The 23,141-nt window shown below is 46.1% G+C and overlaps 1 protein-coding gene across 1 annotated transcript; it reads left to right on the top strand.

The window, feature by feature from the left end:
* Positions 1-2,274: 2,274 nt before the first annotated feature.
* BNIP1 (BCL2 interacting protein 1) lies at positions 2,275-22,906 on the top strand. The gene is made up of 6 exons (XM_032158648.2): positions 2,275-2,373; positions 4,633-4,725; positions 12,249-12,340; positions 17,240-17,341; positions 18,439-18,557; positions 22,246-22,906. The coding sequence occupies exons 1-6, from the start codon at positions 2,290-2,292 to the stop codon at positions 22,440-22,442; spliced, it is 687 nt and encodes a 228-aa protein (XP_032014539.1). The 5' UTR covers positions 2,275-2,289; the 3' UTR covers positions 22,443-22,906.
* Positions 22,907-23,141: the final 235 nt, after the last annotated feature.

A 23,141-nucleotide genomic window follows, 5' to 3' on the forward strand; every position in this document is an offset into this window, starting at 1 on the left:
CTGTGAAGTAGGCACTATTGATTATCACCAGTTAGCCTCTGAGGAGACGGAGGCACAGGCATGCGAAGTGTGCGGTGGATAGGATTTGAGCCCAGGCAGATGCCAAGCCTGTGATACACTGCCTCGCTATTAGGTGCAGTGGGGTGATGAATACCTTACGAAAGGTTGTGGAGAGGGCTGTAGGGACACAGACAGACAAGCACAGAGCCCCGCTTACAACAGGTGGGGACTATGTTGATTTTTTGGAGAAAAGATGGCTTTCAGTAGAAGCTGTGCCACTTTCTTTTCTTTTTCTTTTTCTTTCTTTTTTTTTTTTTGAGATGGAGTCTTGCTCTGACGCCCTGGCTGGAGTAGTGCAGTGGGGCCATCTCGGCTCACTGCAAGCTCCACCTCCCAGGTTCATGCCATTCTCCTGCCTCAGCTTCCCAAGTAGCTGGGACTACAGGCGTCCGTCACCACGCCCGGCTAATTTTTGTATTTTTAGTAGAGACGGGGTTTCACCATGTTAGCCAGGATGATCTCAATCTCTTGACCTCGTGATCCACCCACCTCAGCCTCCCAAAGTGCTGGGATTACAGGCATGAGCCACCGCACCCGGCCTAGGCTTTGCCACTTTCAAGATAGGTAATCTAGGGTTGGTTGTTTTTTGTTTTAATCTACTCTAAGCCCATCTCTTGATCTGTGATACTAGCGTGGTACAGTTTCAAGGGTGGTTATGAGGATTAAGAGAGATGAACATGGTCGGGCACGGTGGCTCACGCCTGTAATCCCAGCACTTTGGGAGGCCGAGGCGGGTGGATCACGAGGTCAGTTTGAGACCAGCCTGACCAACATGGTGAAACCCCGTCTCTACTAAAAATACAAAAATTAGCTGGGCATGGTGGCGTGCACCTGTAATCCCAGCTACTCAGGAGGCTGAGGCAGGAGAATTGCTTGAACTTGGGAGGTAGAGTTTGCAGTGAGCCAAGATTGTGCCATTGCACTCCAGCCTGGGCAACAGAGTGAGACTCCACCACAAAAAAAAAAAAAAAAAAAAAAGAGAGAGAGAGATGAACATTCAGGTCCTAGGCATTTAGGTCCTCACAATCTATGCTTGCTGAAGTGACCTGAACAAAAGCAGATGGAGTGGGGTCGAGTGGGGGAAACGCTTTCTAGGGAGAGGGAACACCACATTCTAAGGCTACACATCCAGAAAGAGCTTGAGCAATCCAGGAAGGGCGCAGGGTGGGGTGGCTGATGGCCGAGGTGGCTGATGGCCTTGAGGACCAGCTAAGAAACTTGGATTATTTACTAACAAAAATAAAAGAGCCACCATTTGTTGAGGGTTTGCTCTGACATTTCCATCAAAACTACCCTAGCAAGGTAGATTTAATAAATCCAGTTGTATACAAAAGGGAACCACGAGAAGCCATAGAAGGGCTGCATACAGGGAGGTGACTTGATCAATTTCGTGTTTTACAAAGATCCCTCAGATCATGTGTTGGAGTGATAGGAGGTACTCTACTGACCTGCCTTGAACTCCATACTTTAACAAATATATGACGTTTATCATTTCCTCTTTTACTCCACAATTTATACTCACTGTAGAAAATATTAAAAATATAAGAAAGTTTGAAGAAACATAAAATTATTACTTGTACTTTCCAGAGACATCTCAATTGATACTTTTCTTCTAGTCTTTTTTTTCTTTTTTTTTTTTTTTTGAGACGGAGTCTCGCTCTGTCGCCCAGGCTGGAGTGCAGTGGCGCGATCTCGGCTCACTGCAAGCTCCGCCTCCCGGGTTCACGCCATTCTCCTGCCTCAGCCTCTCTGAGTAGCTGGGACTACAGGCGCCCGCCACCACGCCCGGCTAATTTTTTTGTATTTTTAGTAGAGACGGGGTTTCACCGTGGTCTCGATCTCCTAACCTTGTGATCCGCCCGCCTCGGCCTCCCAAAGTGCTGGGATTACAAGCGTGAGCCACCGCGCCCGGCCAGTCTTTTTTTTCTATGTAAAAAATATATAGTTATTAGAATGCCTGACAGAAGGAAGATGGAAAGAGACCACTGTGAAGCGTTCTTGATATTCCCTCTTCTCTTCCTCTCCATGCTATTAGGGCCATACCAAGAGGAGAGGCTGATTTCCTACACGTGTCAGGGAAAGTCCCAACTCTGCGCAGGGACCCTCGCTTGCCATTTTCGCCAGTCTCTAGGGGGCACTGCCCGGAGACTGGGCGGGGAGGGAAAGAAGGCGGTGCGAAAATGAGTTTGAATTTGGGCCCTGCCGCTGCCCGTAGCCGGCGTCCCCAACATGGCGGCTCCCCAAGATGTCCACGTCCGGATCTGTAACCAAGAGATTGTCAAATTTGACCTGGAGGTGAAGGCACTTATTCAGGTACTGATCCCGGGACCCCTGCCGGGCTCCAGCAGCCCTAACCCAAGCTCTGCTGGTCTGTGAGCTTGGCAGTGTCACTCCCGAACTTTCCCCACTTGGTTTCTCAGACCACAGGCTCCGCCCATGGTCGGCTACCCACCCTGGTCCCCATTTGGTTGTGTCCTCGTGACTGCTGGCCTTGATCCTTTTTCCGGGTGCCGCCGGATCTCCCATCTCCAGAGCACCCCACTGTTCTCCGCCCCTGACTCAGCTACTGCTTCGGGGCTTGGCTTTGCCCCTTCCACCTGCAGCCCTGGTCGTCGCCCCTCCCCTGACCACCTCACAACCTACCTGTCACCCTGCTTGGCCCCGCCCTCTGACGCTGCTTACCCATCCTCTGGTAGCTTCCGGGAGGCAGCTAGCCCCGCCCCCTGCTGGCCAGCTTCCCTGGCATCCAAGGCCACCTGGCACGGGAGGCACCGGGTGAAACGAATGTAACCTGGACCGTAGTTGTGATTTTATGCTTGAGGAAATCGAGTACGGCGCCAAAGCCTAGGTTAGAAAGCAGACCTGGGTCAGTGGCAAAACTGGGACCTGGACTGGGAAAGTCAACCTACGAATAACACCTTAGAGTGTTACCCCGTTTGAACAGATAGGAAATGAAGTGTTTCGCCTTAAGCCATTTAAGGGTAGAGGTAAAATAATCGAGTAGACGTAGGCAAGAATTAGGAATGTAGACACGCTTCCATGAGTTTAGCAAAAAGAAACCAAGAGTTTTAAACCTTGTTTTTTTTGTTTGTTTGTTTGTTTGTTTGTTTTTGCTTTTGTTTTTTTGAGACGGAGTCTCGCTCCGTCGCCCAGGCTTGAGTGCAGTGGCGCGATCTCGGCTCACTGCAAGCTCCGCCTCCCGAGTTCACGCCATTCTCCTGCCTCAGCCTCCCGAGCAGCTGGGACTACAGGCACCTGCCACCACGCCCGGCTAATCTTTGTATTTTGTTTAGTAGAGACGGGGTTTCACTGCGTTAGCCAGGATGGTCTCGATCTCTTGACCTCGTGATCCACCCGCCTCGGCCTCCCAAAGTGCTCGGATTACGGGCGTGAGCCACCGCGCCCGGCCTAAACCTTGGTTTTTAAAGCTAATCATTTTCAACAAAGTCACTAAACGTTAGATGTAGACTCAGAGTTTGTAACAAGGTGTGGCAAAAAGTGCAGGAAAATAGGGCTCCGCAGATAAACCAGATGCAGGATAAACCAAATTAGATGCAGAATAAACAAATACGGTGCAAAGAAGTGTGATTAAATGAATAAGCCAGAGAAAAAGTGAAATTTGATGCAGATATTTAAAACTTCTTGAACCTCACTTCTCTGATGTATACATTACAAAACTTCTGGGCCAGTTATAGAAAAATAAACAGGTTTCATACAAATGAAATTACATTTTCACATAATCTAATTTGCTTAGGCATTCTTCTGTACTCTTTCTAACGTTTGGGTTCTTGTCGTTGCTGATGAGAAAAAGTGATTATAGCTGGATGTATTTCATTCTTACCGTGTTCCAGCAGCTGTGCTAAGTGCTTTACATACATACGTAATCTATGATGTTCTATGAGGTAAGTAGTGTTATGATGAGGAAACTGAGACACAGATAATTTAAATAACTTTCCAGGTAACTTTACACAGCTAATAAGTTGCTACAGCCAGTATTCGAATCCACCTGGTCTGTCTCCAGAGCCTGCTGTGAAAGCTGGCACCAGTAATTCTGAATGTACAGCAACAGATTCTAAATCTGCCCTTAAACATGTCTATATAAACACTCTAACTTATCACTAACGGTTTGTAAAATCACACTGGAGAAGTTAATCTCATCATATGATGCCAGATATTTAAACATCCTGATCTTCCAAGTTGGAAGGATCTAAGGTTCTAAAGTTATAGTATCACTTTTGCATGTCCATTCTTTTTGGGCATACAAGCTGTTTTAAGCTTTTTCATACTGGCCAGGTAATGTTTTGTTAAAATTTAGGCACTAAAAATCAGGTCAAAGCAGTTGTGTTTCTTTCTAGGCTTTTATATTAATTCAACATTAATCTAAAAAGGAATGAGAAAAATGTAAATGATAATGTTTTTGCTTGTGTGGCAGAGGTAAACAGCAAAGATCAGGATGAATTATAGTCAGTACGTTAATATTAGTTGGTCTAAACCAACTGTCTCACTGTATGGATGGTGTCATTTCATTTCATTGCCTTGAGAAAGGCCTTTCATCTGTTCAATGTCTCCTAGGATATCCGTGATTGTTCAGGACCCTTAAGTGCTCTTACTGAACTGAATACTAAAGTAAAAGAGAAATTTCAACAGTTACGTCACAGAATACAGGTGGGTATTCTCAGAACTGAGATGCTGAGTATCTCAATTCAATCAATGAAGGGGGCTCAGTCCTGGGTATATCCTCTGCTTGAGAGCCGTCTGGTTTCTTCAAACACCAGCTGATGGGAGCAGTAAACACTTAGACAGTGAGTGTGACTCTGTACTAACCTGCTCTCCAGGTAAAAACGAGAAACTTTTGGCCGGGTGCGGTGGCTTACGCCTGTAATCCCAGCATTTTGGGAGGCCGAGGCGGGCAGATCACGAGGTCAGGAGATCGAGATCATCCTGGCTAACACGGTGAACCCCGTCTCTACTAAAAATACAAAAAATTAGCCGGGCATGGTGGCAGGCGCCTGTAGTCCCAGCTACTCGGGAGGCTGAGGCAGGAGAATGGCGTGAACTCGGGAGGCGGAGCTTGCAGTGAGCTGAGATTGAGCCACTGCACTCCAGCCTGGGCGACAGAGCGAGACTGTGTCTCCAAAAAAAAAAAAAAACGAGAAACTTTTGCATGCAGAACACTGCCAGCTGTGTCAACAAGTGGATGGCAGGAACACCATTATCCTTGGAATTTTTGAAATCCTGGGGCCACTTCAAATACTTTCTCTTCTCTACCATTCTTTCTACCCTATTCATTCATTCACTACCTCAATCCATTGCACTCCTGGGTTTTTTTTTATGCTGTTACTTTGCTTAGCATCTTCCTTATTTCAATAGTCACCAGTCACATCATATACACATTTAGGATGCCTGAATTCAACTATGGTATATGTGCTGTCTCAAAAAACACTAGAAGGTGACAAGTAGCAGTTTTGTTTGTTTGTTTTATTTATTTCACATTTTATTCTTATTACATTGGGCTGGGCAAAGAGTTGTGCACCACTGTATAGACTATGTTATTCTGTTGCTTTCATTTTTCAAAATGAAAATGAGGCCAGTAGTTTGAGGACAGCCTGGCCAACATGGCAAAACCCTGTCTCTGATAAATGCAAAAATTAGCTGGGCATGGTGGCACATGCCTGTAATCTCAGCTACTTAGGAGGCTGAGGCAGGAGAATTGCTTGAACCCAGGAGGCGCAGGTTGCAGTGAGCGGAGATCGTGCCACTGCACTCTAGCCTCGGTGACAGAGCAAGACTCTGTGTCAAAAACAACAACAACATATATATATATATATTTTAATAGAGATGGATTTTTTGCTCTATGTTGCTTGGGCTGGTAAACTCTTGGGCTCAAGCAATCCTCCTGCCTCAGCCTCTGGAAGTGCTGGGATTACAGGCGTGAGCCCAGACTATTGTGTTGCTTTCAGACAGAATTGGGATTCAGCTTCTAATTGTTTCCAAGTTCAGAATCTAGATCAGAATCAGATGACGAAGACCACTCATGGGTCTGGGAGCTGCTGAGAAAAAGCCAGGAAACAGGTATGGAGCTGACTATGGAGCGCTCATGTTTCAAGGCTCCCATCTGGGCATCCAAGGATCCTGCATGCAGCTTATGGGTAGAGGGGCCCACAGCAGCCCCTCAAAGTGAACAGGGATGGCACAGGCCCAGGGCTGGAACTCAGGAGTTGGAAGGATGACTGTGTCTGCACACTTAAAAAGATGCTGTCCATCTGTATCCTGGAATCCTGTGTAGGCCCTCTCCATGAGGACAGGAACAGGGTTGGCTCCTTCGCCTCCAGTTAGCCTCATGAGTAGTTCAGTTAAAAGTCCTGCAAACTTGTCATTATCTGGAGACATTCCTGCCGGCTCCTCTTCATGCCCCTCTACGTGAAACACTAGGCAGTTGCTTTATATTGTTCATGATTCTTCTTCCTCAGTTATTCAAATTTGAGATAATTGCATTCTTTTAGGGAATTCTGGATCTCCTGGCCACTCCAAGGGTTGATTACTGTTCTGATGGTTTTTCTGGTTTCTTTGTTTCTTCTTCCTTCTTTATTTCCTGAGGGTTTCTAGTAATTTCTTACGTTCTCCATTTTTATTCCTGAGTTTTCTCCTGGGATCCTTCACTGCAGCCACAGGACCTAATGTTGGGTTGGCAGAGAACTGGCACTTACTGTGCCCTAGTGGGACCTAGGAGAGTCAGGAGGTACCTGAGTGTGGAAACATGCCTGCTCCTTTAGACTTCTGGAGGTCTCTTAGAAGTGGCAGTTTGAATAGTGGAGATGTTTCTGCTGCTGTACCTTCAGTGAGGGTGAGGTGGGTGTCATGGATCTGCCCATCTGTATTAGTCTGTTTTCATGCAGCTGATAAAGACATACCTGAGACTGGGAAGAAAAAGAAGTTTAATGGACTATGACATGGCTGGGGAGGCCTCATGATCATGGCAGAAGGCAGAGGAGCAAGTCACATCTTACGTGGATGGCGGCAGGCAAAGAGAGAGCTTGTACATGGAAACTCCTGTTTTTAAAACCATCAGATCTCGTGAGACTCATTCACTATCATGAGAAAAGTGCGGGAAAGACCCGCCTCTATAATTCAATCACCTCCCACCAGCTACCTCCCATGACATGTGGGAATTGTGAGAGTTACAATTCAAGATGAGATTTGGGTGGGGACAAAACCAAACCATATCACCATCCCTGGATGGGTCTTGTGGCACCTGGTCTTGTGGTATTGGGGTTTTGTATTAGGCCTTTCTTGCATTGCTATAAAGAAATACCTGAGGCTGAGTAATTTATTTAAAAAAATGGGTTTAATTGGCTTATGGTTCTGTGGGCTGTATGGGAAGCATAGCAGTATCTGCTTCTGGGGAGGCTTCAGGAAGCTTCCAGTCATGGCAGAAGGCAAAGAGGGAGCAGGCATGTCACATGACGAAAGCAGGAGCAAGAGAAAGATTGAGAGCTCACTTATCACTAAGGGGATGACTTATGCCATTCATGAGGGATCCACCCCCATGATCCAAACACCTCCCACCAGGCCCCACCTCCAACACTGGGGATTAACATTCAACATGAGATTTGGACAGGGACAAATATTCAGACTATATCAGGTCTAAAGACTTGTGCTTTTTTGGCCAGCACAGTGGCTCACGCCTGTAATCCCAGCACTTTGGGAGGCCAAGGCGAGTGGATCACCTGAGGTCAGCAGTTCAAGACCAGCCTAGTCAACATGGTGAACCTCCATCTCTACTAAAAATACAAAGATTAGCTGGGCATGGTGACCCGTGCCTGTAATCCTAGCTGTTTGGGTGGCCGAGGCATGAGAATTGAACCTGGGAGTCAGAGGTTGCACTGAGCCAAGATTGTGCCACTGCACTCCAGCCTTGGTGACAGAGCAAGACCCTGTCTCAAAAAAAAAAAAAAAGACTTGTGCTTTTCATATAACATGGCCCCCAAAGCCCACCAGCAACTCTGTTGTTGCTTAACAGAGGAAGACAGTCTGTTCTAAAGCTAGTAGAAAAGCTGGCCAGTTGGACCCCTGAGAAACAGTATGTCTGTGTGTTGTGTTTGCCTACCTCAGAGATTTTCAAGGGCAATTTTGAAAATGTGCAATTTTTGCTATTGGAGTTAACTATATGATTTTCAGCAGCTTCACCATACCTAGCTGATCTCTTCCTGCCTTCATCTCCAGTACTGGTTTAATCATCTTAATTTTTTATTTTTGAAAAGATGTTCCTTTTACATGTTTTATGTATGTGTCTGTGTCTGTAAGTATCAACATTCAGTGAAAAGTCTCAGTTATGCCCCAGTTTTGATTTTTGTTCCACTCTTCCAAACAGGTAACCACTTTTGTTACTGATATATCATTCCAGAGTTTCTCTACTCAAATCTTTAAAAAGACAAATTTCTTTTTTTTTATTTCGTCCCTGTTTCTCATCTAAAAGGTAGCATACTAACACACAGCTTTTAAAAACTTCATACTTTTTTTTTTTTTTAAGATGGAGTCTGGCTCTGTTGCCCAGGCTGGAGTGCAGTGGTGTGATCTCTGCCCACTGCAACCTCCATCTCCTGGGTTCAAGTGATTCTCCTGCCTCAGCCTCCCAAGTAGCTGGGATTACAGGTGTGTGTCACCACATGCAGCTAATTTTTCGTATTTTTAGTACAGACGGGGTTTCACTGTGTTAGCCAGGCTGGTCTTGATCTCCTGACTTTGTGATCCGCCTGCCTCAGCCTCCCAAAGTGCTGGGATTACAAGCATGAGCCACCGCGCCCAGTCAAAACTTATACTGTTAAGTATAATTTTATTATACGTATATTGGAAATTTTTCCATTTCAGTAATTAGAGACTGTCCTTATTTTTCTTTTACTTTTTTTTTCTTCTTTTTTTGAGACAGGGTCTTGGGCTGTCACCCAGGCCACAGTGCAGTGGCACAATCTCAGCTTACCACAGCCTTGATTTCCCAGGCTCAAGTGATTTTCCTCCTGCTTCAGTCCCCCAAATAGTTGGGACTACAGGCACGCGCCACCACACCCAGCTAACTTTTGTAGTTTTTATAGAGACAGGGTTTTGCCATGTTGCTCAGGCTGGACTTGAACTCCTGGACTCAAGCGATTGCCCGCCTCAGCCTCCCAGAGTGTTGGGATTACAGGTGGGAGCCACCACACCTGATCTCTCATTCTTTTCTAAATAGCTGTCATTTTTTTTTTTTTTTTTTTAGCCAGTTCTCTATCAAAGGGCATTTATTTGGACTGCTTCCACATTTTTTTTTTAAGCTAACTTATTCTCTGACAGACTTTTCTTCAACTCAGCATGACTTCAACTCTCCAACTACACCTGTTACCTTCAGTATGAGTATTTGTATGTTCTTTTTAAATATCTGGGTGCTCACCCAGTGTTTATTTCCTTCACTCATTAAAATGACCTCACCAATGCGTGTACATTTACATATTTATTATGGCACCTAGGAAGGACCCAATAAGCACATGGCCAGTAAATGAATAACCCCATCCCAGTTTTAATCTGCGTTTCTTAAGTATTTATATACTCTTTTTATATCTGGAAATACATACAAGATTCCTGTTTGTTTGCCATTTTTAGCTTTTATTTGAATGTCTTTTTTGTGTATTTCCAACAAGGTCGTGTGATACTAGATAACTGGCCTCATATCCTCAAAACTGGGTGTTCTGCACATGGTAAATCTTGGGCATTGACTATGTATAAATATCTGTGTGTTTGTCTTTGTACATTTAGCTCTCAAACTGGAATTTGAGAACTACTCTACCCCGCCATTCCTTTCTCCAGAACTATCACTGGTTCTCTTTGACAGAACTTCCAGGCAATCTTTTTTTTTTTTTTTTGATTTTATTATTATTATACTTTAAGTTTTAGGGTACATGTGCACAACGTGCAGGTTTGTTACATATGTATACATGTGCCATGTCGGTGTGCTGCACCGATTAACTCGTCATTTAGCATTAGGTGTATCTCCTAATGCTATCCCTCCCCCCTCCCCCAGGCAATCTTTCATGAGTAAATTGTACATTTCTCCCCCTTTTTAACCCTCCCTTTTTCCCATGTGTTCATTCTTCCATTCAGTGACTCAGTGCCCAGTCTGTGCTGGGCACAAGGAATATATGTAGTGAATAATGCGAGATACAGCTCTGCTTATGCATATAATTTACTTTCTTTTTTTTTTTGAGATGGAGTCTCACTTTGTTACCCGGGCTGGAATGCAGTGGCACGATCTCGGCTCACTGCAATCTCCACCTCCCAGGTTCATGCCATTCTCCTGCCTCAGCTTCCTGAGTAGCTGGGATTACAGGCGCCCGCCACCACGCCTGGCTAATTTTTTGTATTTTTGGTGGAGACGGGGTTTCACTGTGTTAGCCAGGATGGTCTTGATCTCCTGACCTCGGGATCTGCCCGCCCCGGCCTCCCAAAGTGCTGGAATTATAGGCGTGAACCACCACGCCTGGCCCATAGAATTTACATTCTAATGGGGAATACAGATTTTAAACAAATAATTATGAAAATAATTGATGACATTTGCAAAACTTTTCCAATTCACAGTTGATTATTTCTTTTATTCTCTACCTCAGCAATATTTGGGGGCATAAATTGAAAGTCGTCTCTGTGCTATTGAAATGGTGGATACACAAACTTGTTCCATACCAGCATGTGCAAATTGATACGTAAATAAGTAAATTAGTATATAAATGAGCAAATACATTGATGTTTCAGATCAATAGCGTGATTGAAGCTAGAACCTGTTTTAATTTGTAAACCAAAAAATGTGACTGGTGTAATGCTATCTTTAATTATAGTCCCTCTTGATGGTTCTATTATCTGAAGTTCTTGGGGTTTAATACTTCTGGGTATGTCTGCTGACCCTCACTTATGGTGGGTTATTTCCTTGATGTTTGGTTATTTTGGACTGTGAGCACTCATCTTCCGCAGACTTTATCTGAGGGACTTTGTGCAGCTGGGTCGAGACCAAGTCTCTACAGAGGTTTTTGCGTTAGCTTCCCGCCAGGTCTCCTGGGATGATCACAAATCTGAGAACATTTTTTTTTTTTTTTGAGACAGAGTCTCTCTCTGTTGCCCAGGCTGGAGTGCAGTGGCACAGTCTTGGCTCGCTGCAAGCTCTGCCTCCCGGGTTCACGCCATTCTCCTGCCTCAGCCTCTCGAGTAGCTGGGACTACAGGTGCCCGCCACCATGCCCGGCTAATTTTTTGTATTTTCAGTTGAGACGGGGTTTCCCAAGTTAGCCAGGATGGTCTCGATCTCCTGACCTCATGATCCGCCCGCCGTGGCCTCCCAAAGTGCTGGGATTACAGGCGTGAGCCAACGTGCCTGGCCGAGAACACTTTTTATGTTAATTTCTCTTCATGGAGTTTCAGGAACCACTCAGGGAAGATAAATTGAACCTAGATCAGTGGAAGGAGCAGCTCCCTGGTTGGTTATAAATTCTCAGGGGAGTTTTTTTTTGACCTCTCTATTTGGAACTCATAGCAAAAAAAAAAAGGCAGGCATCTGTGTTTTCACTCTGTGCTGGTAGATGGATATTTTTCTAGACCATTTTCCTGTGTCTATAACCTTTCGTGGGTTTTAGATTTGTGGTGATCTGAGTTCAACTTCCCGACGTCAGCCTCAGATGGCCCAAGGGTTCATTTTTCTGTCCCTACATGAGCTCTCAAACCTTCAAGTGCTCAAACTGCCTATTACTCGTCTTTAATGAAATAGGCACAGAAATTGTGAGTATCTGGAAATGAACAGCAGTTTGATATTTTAATGATATCTAACTGGGGGATCAGTGTGTTCGTATTTCGTCATTGTTTTTCTTTTCATTTACGGCCTGCCCTAGGTGACAGGAGCAGCACCTCTGATGCCAGGACAGCCATGCATCACTCCCAGGCTGACTGTTCCCGCTCTTGTTCCCTTCTCACTTTTGGGCCGTAGGGGGTTTTCCTTACTTTCTTGTGGACTTAGCTATAGATTTAAAAGGATGTGTGTTATATGTTACCTAGCATTCCTAGGTGTTCTGTTTTAAAAGGGTGCTTCAAGTGCTATTGTATGCCCTTGGTAGAAATAGAAATGCTCTTGTTTTCTTGTTGACTTTTGAAATCATTTTAACAGGGAGTTATTTTTCCTCAAAGGACCTGGAGCAGTTGGCTAAAGAGCAAGACAAAGAGTCAGAGAAACAACTTCTACTCCAGGAAGTGGAGAATCACAAAAAGCAGATGCTCAGGTAGGCAGGACCTGCCCCCACCAGCGGCCTCTGCTGGCTCACTTGTTCCCTGTGAGCCTTGCATGTGTGTTTGCCTGATGGATCTGGTTTAATGCTGACTTAATGGTGTCTTTTTTTTTTTTTTTTTGAGAGACGGTGTCTCGCTCTGTCGCCCAGGCTGGAGTGCAGTGGCCTGATCTTGGCTCATTGCGACCTCTGCCTCCTGAGTTCAAGCAATTCTTCTGCCTCAGCCTCCTGAGTAGCTGGGATTACAGGCGCCTGCCATCACGCCTGGTTAATTTTTGTATTTTTAGTAGAGACAGAGTTTTACTATGTTGGCCAGGCTGGTCTCTAACACTGGCCTCATGTGATTCACCCATCTTGGCCTCCCAAAGTGCTGGGATTGCAGGTGTGAGCCACTGCGCCCAGCCAATTGCGTCAGTTACACATGGGTGGAATGTTCTCTCCCAGTCAATAATTCTCAAGTGGGGGCGAGTGGGGAAGGGATAAATAGGGTCTATCTGAGCAGGTGGAGCTGAGCATAGTTTACAAAAGATGTTTAACATTATACTGTATTGTATATTTTTAATCAAAAAATATGATTGCTTTTGTAATACAGGGTCATTTTTTATCTAAGGATAATTGATACCAGAAAAAATCTACAGAAAGAAAACCTGCTTAAGGTGGACCAAGATTTAGAAGGTTTTGAGTGGGATGCTATCTAAAATAAAATAAAATAAAATGCAACAAAAACCATAAATTAAACAAAATTGAGGTCAAAAAATAAAACCAAAATTGAGGTTATAATTGCAGGTGTGTGCTAATCCTTGATTATATAATTACAGTTACGTGCCATTTCTTGTTATCGAACTGGGAGAGGTTTAACTTTTCCAATGAAATTGTCAGACAACATGAAACAGTGTCTTTCCCTTCACATTTGACTTTTGTACCAATCATAAAGAGGGTTTTTCCAAACATATTTGAGGTATTCAGATCATTCTCTCTCTTTTTTAAAAATATATTTTTGGCCGGGTGCGGTGGCTGATACCTGGAATCCCAACACTTTGGGAGGCCGAGGTGGGCAGATCACGAGGTCAGGAGTTCGAGACCAGCTTGACCAACATGGTGAAACCCCTTTCTACTAAAAATACAAAAATTAGCTGGGCGCGGTGTCACACACCTGTAATGCCAGCTACTTGGGAGGCTAAGGCAGGAGAATCACTTGAGCCCGGGAGGCAGAGGTTGCAGTGAGCCGAGATTGCTGCCCTCCGGCCTGGGTGACAGAGTGAGACTCCATCTTAAAAAAAAAAAATTATTTTTATTTTTAAAAAATTAAAAAATTTTGGAAATGAGGTCCTTCTCTGTTGCCCAGTCTGGAGTACAGTCATAGCTTACTGCAGCCTCGAACTCCTGGGCTCAAGCGATCCTCTCACCTCAGCTTCCCAAGTAGTTGGGACCACAGCACACTCCACCATGCCTGGCTAGATCATTCTCTTTTGAAACCCCTGCTAAGTCGTCATTCCCATGAGTTTTCTCTTTGCCTCTTGTTCACTGATCCACCTCTGCCAGATCTGTATTTGTGGCTTTGCTTCTGATTTGAGCAATTTGCCAGCATCGTCTTCCCTGCAAGCAGCTGTGTATGTAACAGTCAGCTGTCAGGAAGACACCGACTGGCAAAAACACAGGCACAGGGAGGCCAGTGTAAGCAGGGAGGGCTGTACGAGTGGTGGGCAGTGATCCAGGGCTTGGCCATTTCACAAATACTTTATGTTTTTTTGTTTTGTTTTTTTTTTTTTTTGAGACGGAGTCTCGCTCTGTCGCCCAGGCTGGAGTGCAGTGGTGCGATCTCGGCTCACTGCAAGCTCTGCCTCCCGGGTTCACGCCATTCTCCTGCCTCAGCCTCTCCGAGTAGCTGGGACTACAGGCGCCCGCCACCACGCCTGGCTAATTTTTTTGTATTTTTAGTAGAGATGAGGTTTCACCGTGGTCTCGATCTCCTGACCTCGTGATCCGCCCGCCTCGGCCTCCCAAAGTGCTGGGATTACAAGCGTGAGCCACCGCGCCCGGCCTGAATACTTTATGTTGTGATGGCTTTTGCTTTCCTGAGCCACCAAGGCTACTCAGATTATAAACACTGAATACAGAGGAGCCCTTGTATAAAGTATAGTAAGTTATGCCAGACACACTCAGCTTAGCATGGGTTTAAAGCTGGGAATGGCCATCCACAATGTAGCATTACAGGCCAAAGCAGAGAAAGCTGTCAGTTTGTACTTTGGGGCTGTGTGCAGTAGCTCACACCTATAATCCCAGCACTTTGGGGGCCGAGGCAGGACTGCTTGAGCCCAGGAGTTTAAGACCATCCTGGGCAACAAAGCAAAACCTCATCTATTAAAGAAAAAAAAAAATTAGCTGGGGGCATGGTGATGTGTGCCTATAGTCTCAACTACTTGGGAGGCCAAGGCAGGAGGGCAGTGAGCCGTGATCATGCGACTGCACTGTAGCCTAGGAGACAGAACAAGACTCTGTCTCTTTTCTTTTTCTTTTTCTTTTTTTTTGAGACAGAGTCTTGCTCTGTTGCCCAGGTTGGAGTGCAGTGGCGCAATCTCGGCTCACTGCAAGCTCCGCCTCCCGGGTTCACGCCATTCTCCTGCCTCAGCCTCTGGAGTAGCTGGGACTACAGGCACCCGGCACCACGCCCGGCTCATTTTTTGTATTTTTAGTAGAGATGGGGTTTCACCGTGTTAGCCAGAATGGTCTCGATCTCCTGACCCTTGTGATCCGTCCGCCTCGGCCTCCCAAAGTGCTGGAATTACAAGCGTGAGCCACCGTGCCCAGCTGACCCTGTCTCAAAAAAAATAAAATAAAACCAAGAAAAAAAAATAACTTTGGCAGTTGAAACAGTAGTTATGCTTGCTTGGGTCATCATGCTTGTCACATCATACAGTGAGTATCTGTTTGCTTGTCTTTTTACCAAATGAATGTGAGGTGGTTGAGGGGAAGTACTGCCCCTCATTCGTCTCTGGATCCCAGGGTCCTGCAGAACCCCCTTGCCAACTGTTTCAAAAGGTAATGGATTCTTTAAAGTGGCAGATGTGAAATGGTGGAGCAGGTGCTCATTAAGACCTTCAGCATAAAGGTGCTATTAGAAAACCACCCTGTCAGGGGCCGGGCGCGGTGGCTCACGCTTGTAATCCCAGCACTTTGGGAGGCCGAGGCGGGCGGATCACGAGGTCAGGAGATCGAGACCACGGTGAAACCCCGTCTCTACCAAAAATACAAAAAATTAGCCGGGCGTGGTGGCGGGCGCCTGTAGTCCCAGCTACTCGGAGAGGCTGAGGCAGGAGAATGGCGTGAACCCAGGAGGCGGAGCTTGCAGTGAGCCGAGATCGCGCCACTGCACTCCAGCCTGGGTGACAGAGCAAGACTCCGTCTCAAAAAAAAAAAAAAAAAAGAAAACCACCCTGTCAGTTCATGTACTCTGTGTTTTGATTTTTGAGTATTTCTAGAGATTAGCACAATTGGTTTGAGCTGGCTACATAAGAGTTCTGAAGTATGAGTTTGATTCTTAGACTCAGTTAGCTTTTTTTATAGTCTTATCAACAACTGTCAACATTTCTTTTTTTTTTTGAGACGGAGTCTTACTCTCATTGCCCAGGCTAGAGTGCAGTGGCGTGATCTTGGCTCACTGCAACCTCTGCCTTCTAGATTCAAGTGATTCTCCTGCCTCAGACTCCTGAGTAGCTGGGATAGCAGGAACTCACCATCATGTCCAGCTAATTTTTGTATTTTTAGTAGAGACAGGGTTTTAACATGTTGGCCAGGCTGGTCTCGAACTCCTGACCTCAAGTGACCCACCCGCCTCTGCCTCTCAAAGTGTTGGGGTTACAGGTGTGAGCCACCGCGCCCGGTCAGCTGTCACATTTCTAACTCCTGGAAGCTGTTCACCAACTTTCCGTTATCACCCACAAGTTAGCGCAGTTGAAGACTGTAGATCAGCCGTGTCAGTCAGGGCTCTGCTAATCCATCGTGTTTGTGTCGTTCATGATTGGTCTGTAGTGTGGAAAGAACAACAAACCTTGAAGAAATATTTTGAAAGATTGGCTTTTTGTTTGTGTTTTTTTTTTTTTTTTTTCTTGAGACAACGTCTTACTCTGTCACCCAGGCTGGAGTATAGTGGTACCATCACAGTTCACTGCAGCCGCCACTTCCCAGGCTCAGGTGATCTTCACTCCTCCGCCTCCTGGGAGGCATATGCCACCACCACGCCTGGCTAATTTTTTGTATTTTTAGTAGAGACGGGGTTTCTCCATGTCGCCCAGGCTGGTCTTGAACTCCTGGGCTCAAGCGACCCACCCACCTCGGCCTTCCAAAGTGCTGTGATTACAGGTGTGAACCACTGTGCCTGGCCACGATTTTTCATTTCCTACAAAGTATATTAACTCAGCAGCTGAAGGGCCAGAAATGGTTGTTCAAGATACTGGAGATGAGTAAGTAATGGTTTTCCGGGGATGGTACCAACTAATACACAGGCTATAGCAGTACAGCCTTAGAGGCAACTGGACCGAAGAGGGGCCTTATGTGCCCAGCTGAGAAGTTTGGATGCCTCCCTGAAGTCCAGCCATTGTGGAGCTGTGCACAGAGGAGTGCCATGTTCATAGCCCCTTGGGCTGACAGGGGCAGAGGGACAGCTACAGAGCCTCCCCATGGCAGCCTCCAGGGTCCGGTCAAGGGGTATCAGGACCTGAGCAAGAACAGTTGTTGGGGGACCAGGAGGAGGAAGTGGCAGGAGGTGGGATGGGCTCTGAAGGCCGTGCCTGGTGACCTTCCCCCGTGTGCCTTTGTTGGTGGGAAGTGCTGTGAATTGAACTGACTGTGGCCTGGTGGAGTGGACACACTCACACATGAACCTTCCAATTCCAGCAATCAGGCCTCATGGAGGAAAGCTAATCTCACCTGCAAAATTGCAATCGACAATCTAGAGAAAGCAGAACTTCTTCAGGGAGGAGATCTCTTAAGGCAAAGGTACCTATTCTTTTATTTTTCTGGGCTCCAATAATAATAGATAACAATTGGCAAGGTGTACAACCCACTGTAGGAAACCCCCTCTTGTTTTCAGCCTGGTGTTTAATTTGATTATATAAGTAATTTTTTTAAGTTTGAAAGAAATGCGTACTTATTTGTAGTAAATTGGTAAAATAAAGTATGAATTACAAAATTAAAATCTCGAATCTTTTTTTTTTTTTTCTGAGATGAAGTCTCACTCTTGTAGCCCAGGCTGGAGTGCAGTGGTGCCCTCTCAGCTCACCGCAACCTCCGCCTCCCGGGTTCAAGCGATTCTCCTGCCTCAGCCTCCAAAGTAGCTGGGATTACAGTTGCGCGCCACTGCACCCAGCTAATTTTATGTATTTTTAGTAGAGACGGGGTTTAACCATGTTGGCCAGGCTAGTCTTGAACTCCTGACTTCAGGTGATCCACCCACCCCAGCCTCCCAAAGTACTAGGATTATAGGCGTGAGCCACGGTGCTCGGCCGAAAATATCGAATCTTATTACTCATGAACATTTTGGTATATTCTCTCCCTCATTTTTACTTCTACATTTCTTACAAAGTCAAAACTGTACTATACATAAAATTTCATATTCTGCTGTTTCAGCACAAAAGTTGCTCATTAAAAAAAAAAGCTTTTTAAGCCTAATTCTAACAGTACATAGTATGTAGATTGTATGTTAATACAATCCCCTGTATGTGTTTGCATTTCTAGTGTTTCAGTAGTGTAAGCAACATACCAGGGTATGTCTTAGAACATGAAGCTTTATCCACATTTTGGATGTTTCCTTTGGAGGGATTTCCAGGGATGAGATGACTGAGTCAAAGGAATGAACATTACCAAGGCTCCTAAATTGGCAAATTGCTTTACAGAAGGCAGCACTGGTTTATGTTCCTACTAGCAGTCCACAGGGGCGTGGGTCTCAGCACACCCTTTCCAGCATTGAATGTGATCATTTAAAATATGTATACTAATTGGATAGGTAAAACATGGGATCTCATTTGGATATGGGGCCTTCTTGCAGGGAGGCTTTTGTTGACATTCCTCCCCTTTGTCTTCTTCTGAACTTTTAGGAAAACCACCAAAGAGAGCCTGGCCCAGACGTCCAGTACCATCACTGAGAGCCTCATGGGGATCAGCAGGATGATGGCCCAGCAGGTGCAGCAGAGTGAGGAGGCCATGCAGTCTCTAGGTAAAGCCGGGCCTAGAGTAGGAAGCTTCTTCCAGAGACACTGCTCTAGGGCCCTTGCCCTGGCACCTGCACTCTGGGCTCCTCCACCACAGCCCACACGAAGTTCACTGACTTGGGTGGCTTCTCCCTCATGAGATGACTTGACACCGTGGTCTTATCCAGAGTGGGATGTGCTGCTCGTATCTCTCTCTTTTTTTTTTGAGATGGAGTTTCGCTCTTGTTGCCCAGCTTGGAGTGCAATGGCACGATCTCCACTCACCACAACCTCTGCCCTCTGGTTTCAAGCGATTATCCTGCCTTAGCCTCCCAAGTAGCTGTGATTACAGGCATGCGCCACCACACCAGGCTAATTTTGTATTTCTAGTAGAGACGGGGTTTCTCAATGTTGGTCAGGCTGGTTTTGAACTCCCGACCTCAGGTGATCTGCCTGCCTTAGCCTCCCAAAGTGCTGGGATTATAGGCATAAGACACCGCGCCTGGCCCGTATTTCTGTTTACTAGAAGACCCCACACCCCCATCAGTGTTTCCTCAGGGGGAGCATTCCCAGGGGCTTATGTGAAAAGCAGAAGTCCCCAGCCCCTCTCCTAGAGAGGGTGTTGGCAGGGCTGGGTAAGGGGCCTGGAGTCTGATTTTCAGTGAGGGCTCTGGGGACCCATATGGCCAGGCAAATTTGGGAATCGTTGCTCCAAGAGCTGTTTGGGGAATCGGCTGCTGGTAGGACTGCTAGGACCTCAGTTTACAATTATACTCCCTAACATTATTTTTCCTATGAGTTCCTTTTAAAAGATGTGAATCAGAGGCTACAGGAGAGACTGCTTGAGAACATCTGGTTTCCTCCAGTAGTTTTCCCAGAGTGTCTCCTCTGTGATGGAGAAGAGCATCAGCCCTCTCCAGGGTCCTTCAGTATAAGATAACGGCAAAAGGGCGTTTACTCCTTGAAACTCTTTTGGAAAATTGCACACATGGACAAAAGTAGAAAGCATGGTATCCTGAATCCCCTGACCCCTGAGTCCATTGCCCTAGCCAGTCTCGTTTCAGTTCTACCCTCAGCCCATCCCCCATCTGGATTATTTTGAGGCAAATCCCAGACATCGTCCATAAATATCTCAGTACATCTCTCTAAAAGATAAGGGACTCTTTGGGGAAAAAGCAGAAACAACCCCATAACTACAATACCATGATCACCCCTAGAAATTATAATTTTGGACCACTTTTTTTTCAGTGCACCAAATAGGCAGAAGCAAAAGGAAAGCAAGCAGGTGACCCCAAGATCACTCCTTGAGTTTGCAGCTTACCTGAACATTTGGGCTCGGAACCAGCCAGGGGCTTCCTCTCGGTGTATGCTGTGGGAGAGGCCTTGGAGAGAGAGGGAGCAAGGAGACAACTTGGCCCGAGTCCAGGGTTCTTATGCTCTGGTGTGGCGACAGGATACCCCCCGCTAATGCTAACTGCGAAGGAGACACAAATGCTCATGGCTTCTGGGGTGTTGAGAGGGTCCCAGTGTTCTTGGGGCCCATTTTGTAGAAGCGATAGGTATTGAAGAAAAGAGAAGAATACCATTCTTAACCCCTTCCTTATGCCTCACAAGTTCAGCTTGATTTAAAAGCCTACTAGGACCATAATTTTAAACCAAAAGCTTATTAGGAATATGGTGTCTGGAATTTGCTCCACAATTGCAGGAGTAGTGGGAGTTGGCGGGGAGTGGGGAGCAGGATTTCAGAGGTTGGTGGTTCTTGGTTATGGGTGGTGAGCAAATGGCATTTCATGATATTATGCTGTCTACTCTGTGATGGTTCAAAATTCTCCGTAATAATAAAGTTTAAAAAGAAAGGCCTATTAGGTTTTTACTTAGCAAGATCTCAGGGTTTTGAAATCGCAGCAGGCAGGCGTGGAGAAAGTGGGCGGAGAGGGATTCCTGTTCTGTGTTTGTTTTTCTCCTTTTATCTGTCATTTTCAAAACGCTACTGTGTTTCCTCTGATAATTTATCTTATTTACTTATTAGCTTTTAATTTTGTGAAAAGGTGACACATACAACATAGAGAAGGATAAGAAAACTCTAGCCCAGGGCTGCCAGTAGAAACATAACAGGAGCCACATATGTAACTTTAAATTTTCTAGTAGGCACATTTTAAAAAATAAACAGAAACATAAGAAATTAATTTTAATAAGATGTTTATTTAACCTATTATGTAAAATATTATAATTTCAACATACAACTAATCTTAAAAATTATTGAGATATTTTACATTCCTTTTTCTCAGATTAAGTCTTTGAAACATTGTGTGGATTTTGGTCAGGCGCGGCTCACACCGGTAATCCCAGCACTTTGGGAGGACAAGGTGGGCAGATCACTTGAGGTCAGGAGTTCGAGACCAGCCTGACCAACGTAGTGAAACCCTGTCCCTACTAAAAATACAAAAAGAAAATTAGCCGGGGGTGGTGTCGCATACCTGTAATCCTAGCTACTGGGGAGGCTGAGGCAGGAGAATCATTTGAACCCGGGAGGTGGAGGTTGCGATGAGCCAAGATCACGCCACTGAACTCCAGCCTGGGTGACAGAGTGAGACTGCATCTCAAAAAAAAAAAAAAAAAGAAAAGAAAAGAAACGTTGTGTGGGTTTGACACTCACTGACATCTCCTGATATCTCCATTTTCATTAGCCACGTTTTTATATGCACAGCAGCCTCGCATGTCTAGGGGCTGCCATATTGGTCAGCACAGCTCTGGAGAGTACAAAAGGGACACAAAAAAGATCACTCCCTGTTCCAACCTCCAGCTGACCCCTACCTGCCAGCCCTGTGGTCCACTTCCCAGAGGCAACCACTGTAACCAGTGTCTTAAAAAATATCTTGTGATCCTCCAAGCTTTCGTAACTTAAGCAAATGAAATACCATTTATCTCCCTGTTTCTTACCTAAATGGAAACATTTCACAGGCGTTCCTTTATACTTTCCCTTTTCATTTAATGTGTTCTGTTCAATGGCTGTTCTGATGATGCCTCACTATGTTTTGTGGGAGAACCTCGCCAGGTACACCTTCTACCCTCAGCCTCAGGCCCAGATACCCATGTTCAGAAATACATCTGACTCTGGGGACAGTGATTCCTTAAGGGATGTGGGCCTCTTCTTAGGTGTCACCTCCTTAAAGCTACAGCCAGTATCCCTGGCCTGAGGGACTGGTATGTGTGGGGGCTTATGGCAGAGCCTGGCACACCCTTGCCCTTTTGAGATCCTGCAAAGAGCCGGTCTGGCCAGCAGATGTCCTGGAGGCCGCACCTCACAGGTGGAAGGTTCTGGTGCGTTCGGCTGCTGCCCCGACACAGACCTCACAGTGCCCGCCCACTATCCCTGGGTTGGTTTTGTGGCTGGTGGTTTCCCTGAGCAGCGAGTGTCCATCTGCTTCAGAGAGCTGAGAAGGTGGCTGGGTGAGCAAGCCTCTCTGCCCTTCTCCCTGGTGACGTTCATGTTCAAGGACTCCCAAACAAACCGCCTCACTCTCTGGAGCTAATGGGACCTGGGGAGGAGCCTTTCCTCGTCAGCTCCTTGGCTGGTCTCCACATGCTTTGATTCCAGCTCAGAGGAGCTCACTTGAGAATGCTGGTTTTTATCAGCACCCCAGCCAGCAGAGTGAGGTCTTTGGATCTTGAGCTGCAGTTTCTGAGTTGGGCCTCCTTCCTCTTTTGTTTCAGTGACTTCTTCACGAACGATCCTGGATGCAAATGAGGAATTTAAGTCCATGTCGGGGACCATCCAGCTGGGCCGGAAGCTTATCACAAAATACAATCGCCGGGAGCTGACGGACAAGCTTCTCATCTTCCTTGCGCTAGCCCTGTTTCTTGCTACGGTCCTCTATATTGTGAAAAAGCGGCTCTTTCCATTTCTGTGAGATCCCAAAGGTGCCAGTTCTGGCCCTTTCAGCTCCTGTTTCAGGATCTGTCCTCGTTCCTGAGCTCTAGGCTGCTAAGCTGAGCCACCCACCCCTCCGTTTGCGCCAGTTGCCTGCAGGTTGGATGGAACACAGTTCCCCATTTTTCTGCAAGTAGCTGGCTTGTAAAGGGTGAACAGAGCCATGGGAGGCAGGCCTGTCATTGGGATGCCGCCCTGGGGACATAACGAACTGCCTCCTTCCCCCATTGTGCACTATGGGAGGCCGCTGTGTGGAGCACTTAAAGTCCAGCCTCCAGGACTGGATGCCCCTCCTGTCTCCTGCTCCCATCGTGCCCTTAAATGCCAGATCTGGTGGAGGGAAGAGAGAAGAGGTAGGAAGAAAGGTGATGAAAACTCATGGTCATTCCTTGAATAAACTTGATTTTATTTAATAGAATAAAATGTATTTGATTTTGTAAGATAGCCCTCTGGGAATGTGTGTTCCTCTTTTCTTTTTTCTTTTTTTTTTGAGACGGAGACTTGCTCTGTCGTCCAGGCAGGAGTGCAATGGCGCAATCCTGGCTCACCGCAGCCTCTGCCTCCTGGGTTCAAAAGATTCTCCTGCCTCAGCCTCCCAAGTAGCTAGGATTACAGGCACGCACCACCACACCCAGCTAATTTTTGTATTTTTTAAGTAGAGACGAGGTTTCTCCGTGTT

Source organism: Hylobates moloch, unplaced genomic scaffold, assembly GCF_009828535.3.
Source record: "Hylobates moloch isolate HMO894 unplaced genomic scaffold, HMol_V3 SCAFFOLD_6, whole genome shotgun sequence".
In the NCBI taxonomy this organism is placed as follows: domain Eukaryota; kingdom Metazoa; phylum Chordata; class Mammalia; order Primates; family Hylobatidae; genus Hylobates; species Hylobates moloch.